The following is a 5,867-nucleotide window of genomic DNA, read 5'->3' as shown; positions in this document are numbered from 1 at the left end:
GCTTTCAGAAAGAAAGACGCAAACTGTCTTGAAATCATTAATAACTTTATCTTTGAACTCATTTGGTAAATGAGGTATGATGGCATAATGGGGCACGGCACTCTAACAGCAGACAGGGGGGCAGTATTCACATCTGTAGGCTCCTGGAGCAAGGCCTGTAGCACATCCCAGTAACCTGGCTGTGCAGCTCCATGCCTTGGGATGGTCCAGGTGATTGGAGATGGGCCATAGCAAAGGTAGTAGCAGTAGCAGAAGCCACAGAAGAGAGAGGAACGGCTCCACCTGGGGGCAGTGCTGGGACCCACGGTGGAAGGGCAGCTACCAGTCCATCCTCGCAGCCTGTCCAATCCCAAAGCGGCTTCCTGGAGTGTCTGCACAAGTATTAATTCTCGACCTGACCGCTGGGACAGGAATTGCTGGCACTCAGGTGAAGAACTTCGTAAACCTTGTCCGTAATTATTACAAAATAAAAGAATAAACAACGACATTGTAATAAAGCGTTTTAAGGGAGTTATTACATTTCTTCAAGGAGTTTAGAATATTTGATTTTGAAAACTGTTGCAACGTTGCAGAGCAGATATCCTCAGGCTTAGAGATAGATATTAAGTGCGAAGATTGTCATATTCGATGGGAAAGAAGGCTTTTTTTCACATGAAGCTTTGGATGAAACAATTATTAATGAGGAAGATAATTTTTAAATTAGTTTTTTCTTATAATTGAAGATACAGTGATACAATGCATAAAAGGGCCTATTGAATTATATGCAAATCATGAAGCAATTTGCAGGTTTTTGTACGACCTCCACAAGTTAAAGGAAATATCAGAAGAAAATGCCATCATATAAATTTCATTGAAATTTGAATTTACACTCAGACTTCCACAAAATGGATTTGTATTAAGTTAAAACTTTCTAGAAAAATTGTTCCACGAGAATCCACTGCAGATATACTAAAATTTGTATTTCAAAATAATTGATCAGACATTTATCCTAATGTCACATTAGGATATTAATGTCACATTAATATTAAAAATAGTGTGTGATCTTGCACTTGCCAAGCATGACTGAATTACTTTCAATTCTATCAATTGAAAATGTAGTTTCTAAAAGCATAAATTTTAATGACCTAATAAATTAATTTACAGAATTCTGAGCCAATAAAGTCTTATGATCAATCAAGATATACCATGAATCAGGATACTTTATTGTACTAAAATTATGACATCAAAAATATTTTTCAATTTGTAAGTTATGTTGTTACTCAGGTCTCACTACTATTCCAATTACCTTTCAGAAGGAATAAAAGCAGTTTAAAGGAAACAGCTTTATATTTTGTTTCCTGTAATGGCATTTTCCCTCTGCCTTTTGAATAAGGGGCTCTGCAGTTTTATTTATGGCTGAGCTCTGTCAATTATGTAGCCATCTTGGAGGCAGGATTAAACCAAAGAATTGAACTTCTCAGAATTTAATTATAATTTTCCACATCATCCCAGAACTCTGGGAGTAATTTTTCTTTTGAAAAGAGGTAGAGCAGAAGAGCCATCAGTGTCTCAAAAGTTACTTCATAAAAGTGACTCAAGCCTTGCCGCCAGCACTCTTGCAAACATGGTGAACGTTCCTAAAACCCACCGGACTTTCTGTGGCAAGCACCATCCCCACAATGTGACACAGCGCAAGAAGGGCAAGGATTCTCTGTATGCGCAGGGAAGGCGGCGTTATGACAGGAAGCAGAGTGGTTATGATGGGCAGACGAAGCCGGTTTTCCACAAAAAGTCTAAAACTACAAAGAAGATTTTCCTGAGGCTTGAATGTGTTAAGCCCAACTGCAGATCTAAGAGAATGCTGGTTATGAAGAGATGCAAGCATTTTGAACTGGGGGGAGATAAGAAGAGGAAGGGCCACGTGATCCAGTTCTAAGCTTCATATTTTATCATGAAGACAATAAAATCTTGAGGATATGTTCGGTTCATGTAGTTGGTCTTTTTGGGAGGGAAATGAACTAGTGTCATTAATAAAATGTCCCTTGGGGGCAAAAACAAGTGACTCAATACCCACTTGGCTAATGATTCTGTTCCTGGTGACCTTAATGCATACACACACAACTTAATATTCAAAATATGGAAAAATAATTAATCAAGATAATTATACTTTGGTTTTCACAGATATTGTCACACATAATTATACTATTCAAAAAATATTTACTCAGTGTCACATGTCAAAGTTATATAAAATATAAATTAAAAAATACTTTGGGGGCTGGTCCGGTGGCTCAGGCGGTTAGAGCTCCATACTCCTAACTCCGAAGGCTGCCGGTTCAATTCCCACATGGGCCAGTGGGCTCTCAACCACAAGGTTGCCAGTTTGATCCCTCGAGTCCCGCAAGGGATGGTGGGCTGCGCCCCCTACAACTAGAAATGGCAACTGGACCTGGAGCTGAGCTGTGCCCTCCACAACTAAGACTGAAACGACAACTTGAAGCTGAACAGCACCCTCCACAACTAAGATTGAATGGACAACTTGACTTGGAAAAAAAAAAAAAAAGGCCTGGTAGTACACCCTGTTCCCCAATAAAGTCCTGTTCCCCTTCCCCAATAAAAAATCTTAAAAAAAAAAAAATACTTTGAAGGACATAGAGGTCAGGGTTTAGGATGTCATATGTCTTGGTTGGATATGAGGAACCACAGGAGCTTACCTAACTTTGAAGTACCAGTAAATAAACTAGGTAATTGGATACTCCAGAAACAATTATTCAGTGTCAATTATTTCTTGCTACTACAAATTTGAAACTAATTATCAACCATAACATTAAAAAAAAGGTTAATAATTGTTCTTTTTCCTTTCTTGTGTTGGATCCTAGAAATTTCAGTGCTTAATTTAAAGCTCCATCACAGTAACCATATTAGTCTGGCACACTTACTGCTCTTTCTGTTTTTAATATTTCCATTTTCATTTTAATGACATTAATCCATATGTGACATGAAGCTTTATGTATATGGAGCAACTAATTTCTTCATCACCTGACCACAGTGGTTGGACAAGGTGAGCCAAACTAGACCAGTCAAATGCTCTCTACCTTGAATATGAATCCGGAGAGATTTTAAAGAATCTAAAGAGCAGAACTGGGACAAGGTATTGTTCCAGGTGCTTGTTCACAAGAATAAGGAGGGAAATGCCATGTTAAATAATGATGGGTTTTCTCTGCAAAGAATCTCTTTTAAAAAAAAAAAAAGTCATAAAAGAGCTAGCAATAAGATCCAATAATCTATGATATTGTCTGTCTTTCTCTTTAGTGAAAATTATCAGGATGCCTGGTCACCGATGGGCAGCCATAAACTGATTGAGTAGATTTGGCAGTCTCAAAAATAAACTGTGATAATATTCTGAAAATACTGGGGGTGCCAAAAAATGTGTACACATGACTTGTATTCATCTTTTGTTATCGGTATATGTTGAGTATTACAATTTTAATACAGTTTTTTCCTTTCTTAAAATGTGTATACATTTTTTTGGGCACGCTCTGTATTCAACAACAGCTCAAGAACTTGTTGTTAACAGTGGACAACTAGACCCAAAATGCTGTTATCACAATCAAAACAAGATGACAGTCTTTGCGTAATATCTCTTTCAGATGCCTGAGCATTTGGAAAAGAACAGTTTATTATTTGTTGCTTCCGTTTTTTCCCAAATCAAAAGGAGATTCATGGCAATGAGAGACACTGTATTTACCCAAATGAAATGCAATTAATATTAATTAATATTAATATTCTGAAAAATTTCTTGTATTAACCCTGTCTTTTTATTTTCTGTATTTTAATGCTTTGAAATCTGGGGCCTTGCTGACTCTGAAGGGACTGCCCCTCCCAGGGATAACCAATTCCTAGAAACAATAAACAACTTATCCCAACAGCACACCTGTCAAATGTAAACCATCCTATCCAGAGCCCATGATCCCAACCACTACGCTCTGGGCATCTATTCTGTCCCCACCCTAGTCACCCCAGAGCCAGCTACCAGACAACTACTGGTACTCCTGAGCCCACTGAAATTATTTACACTATCCAATCCTAAACACGTTTTTCCTGCTTCACCTGTTTGTTTTTGCAGAAACCACAATAAAGGCTCTTGCCTACGTTTGCCCCCACTCCTTCTCCCTCCTGACCTACCCAATGCTTCCCCATGTGGCCCCATGATGGGGGTGTGCCCTTTCCTCTTGGGATCTGTGAGTACAACAAACTTTCTTTTTCATAGCAGTCATCTCTTGATCTATTGGTCTTGCCATACGTAAATAATAATAAAACCTCTATTTTAAATCATTCCCCAAAACTTCAACTATGATTTTTCTTTACCTAAGAATAAGATATTAGAGTTGACGGACATTATATAAATAATCTCGTTCAACCTATGCCAACAATAAGTTTAATAGTATGCTCCAGGGCAACCATTGACAAATTATGTTCATCAGTCACGACATGCTTTCCTGCTGAATCCAGATATGACCCCAGGACCTTGTGACTGGTGCACTCCACGCAGCTTCTATTGGTCAGAGTGAGAATAGCAGGTGATGGGGAAGAGAAAGTCAATGAAGAAAAATAGACTTTAACTGTTATTTCCCTTTAGATTCGATGGTATGTGAGATTTAAATTTTTAATATCTAAGTACATAATTACATACCTTGAGCATACACTACATTTAAAATTAGAAACAAAAAACAAAAACAAAAAATTTGTTTCTGTTTGTTACATGGCATGAAGACTTAATAGCTGTCTGGTCCCATGTTCTAACTACTAAGAAGCATCAGGTATAGGGCTTGAAGAATTTATTAAATGTCTAGAAAGTACAAAGCACTTATGAAAGTATGCTGAGAAACTTGCCCAACACTCTCCAAACTTTATGACTGCATTCTTCAATAGCTTAGAGAAAAAGTAATAGCGAACAAAGATGAATTCAACTTCCAAACATTTATGAAGCTTAGGTAGTACAACTTCATTTGTCCTTTTGTCTTCATTTCTATATTCTGTATATTTTGTTCAAGGGCTTGGCTTACTGCTTCTATTTACATTTTAGCTAATACAGATTTTTAAAATTATTTATATTTTAATCTTTATGTATTTTAGAACTACCTCTAATTCTTTGTGAGACAGGCAGGAAATAACTAAATGAAAGAATAAGTCATGTAAATTACAAAACTTGAAAAGGAGTCTTTATGCAAATTTGCTTTTCAAATTATATGTGTGCTACATATTTGTTTTACATTCTTTTTTGATTCTCAGAGTGTTTGTACTACCTCCAGCCACTGCAGGATGTTATTTCAAATGTGACTGTTATTTCAAATAACTTCAGTGAAAAATGCCTCTATCCTATAATAAAAGGGGATATATAATTTTTAAAGCACTAACCAACACAAAAACTTTGAGAATCCCTCCTTATCAGCTAAATGGTTGGGCCATTCATAGTCCAAATACAATGCTAAAACTGTAGATGATTTATTAATTATATTAATTTTAATTATTCATACTAATTTTAATTATTCATATTAATTCGATGAATTCTTTCTCTTTTTCCTCAACTTCATTACTTTTTCTAATTAAACTAGAAAAAGAAAACCCATTAAATAGTGTGTCATTTTTTCATCCAATTCCTGCTATGCTGTTCAGAGATCACCACTCAGTAGCACCTTCCTGCCTCAAAAAGCACACTATTAACTGAATGCTTTGTGTCACTGGGCAAATAGAATTTGACTTTGTGTTGCAGTTAAAAGGGAAAATGTTGCACAAAGCAGCATCATTCCCTGTTACTGAAAATTGCTCCAGTTGATCAAAATGTTTCCCAGGCATTCTGCAGATGTTGGTTACATAGGCTGTCAGTATCT

The 5,867-nt window shown here is 36.7% G+C and overlaps 1 protein-coding gene across 1 annotated transcript; it reads left to right on the top strand.

The window, feature by feature from the left end:
* The first annotated feature begins 1,603 nt into the window (after positions 1–1,603).
* Positions 1,604–1,915, top strand: LOC117020618 (60S ribosomal protein L36a-like). The gene has a single exon (XM_033103279.1). The coding sequence runs from the start codon at positions 1,604–1,606 to the stop codon at positions 1,913–1,915; it is 312 nt and encodes a 103-aa protein (XP_032959170.1).
* Positions 1,916–5,867: the final 3,952 nt, after the last annotated feature.

This window comes from Rhinolophus ferrumequinum, chromosome 3, assembly GCF_004115265.2.
Source record: "Rhinolophus ferrumequinum isolate MPI-CBG mRhiFer1 chromosome 3, mRhiFer1_v1.p, whole genome shotgun sequence".
Lineage (NCBI taxonomy): Eukaryota > Metazoa > Chordata > Mammalia > Chiroptera > Rhinolophidae > Rhinolophus > Rhinolophus ferrumequinum.
Note: the sequence above shows the minus strand (reverse complement) of the source record. Positions and strands in the feature narration are given on the sequence as shown.

Excerpts from the sequence above, each read along its gene's own strand:
- LOC117020618 (XM_033103279.1), top strand. The coding sequence starts at position 1,604 with ATGGTGAACGTTCCTAAAACCCACCGGACTTTCTGTGGCAAGCACCAT.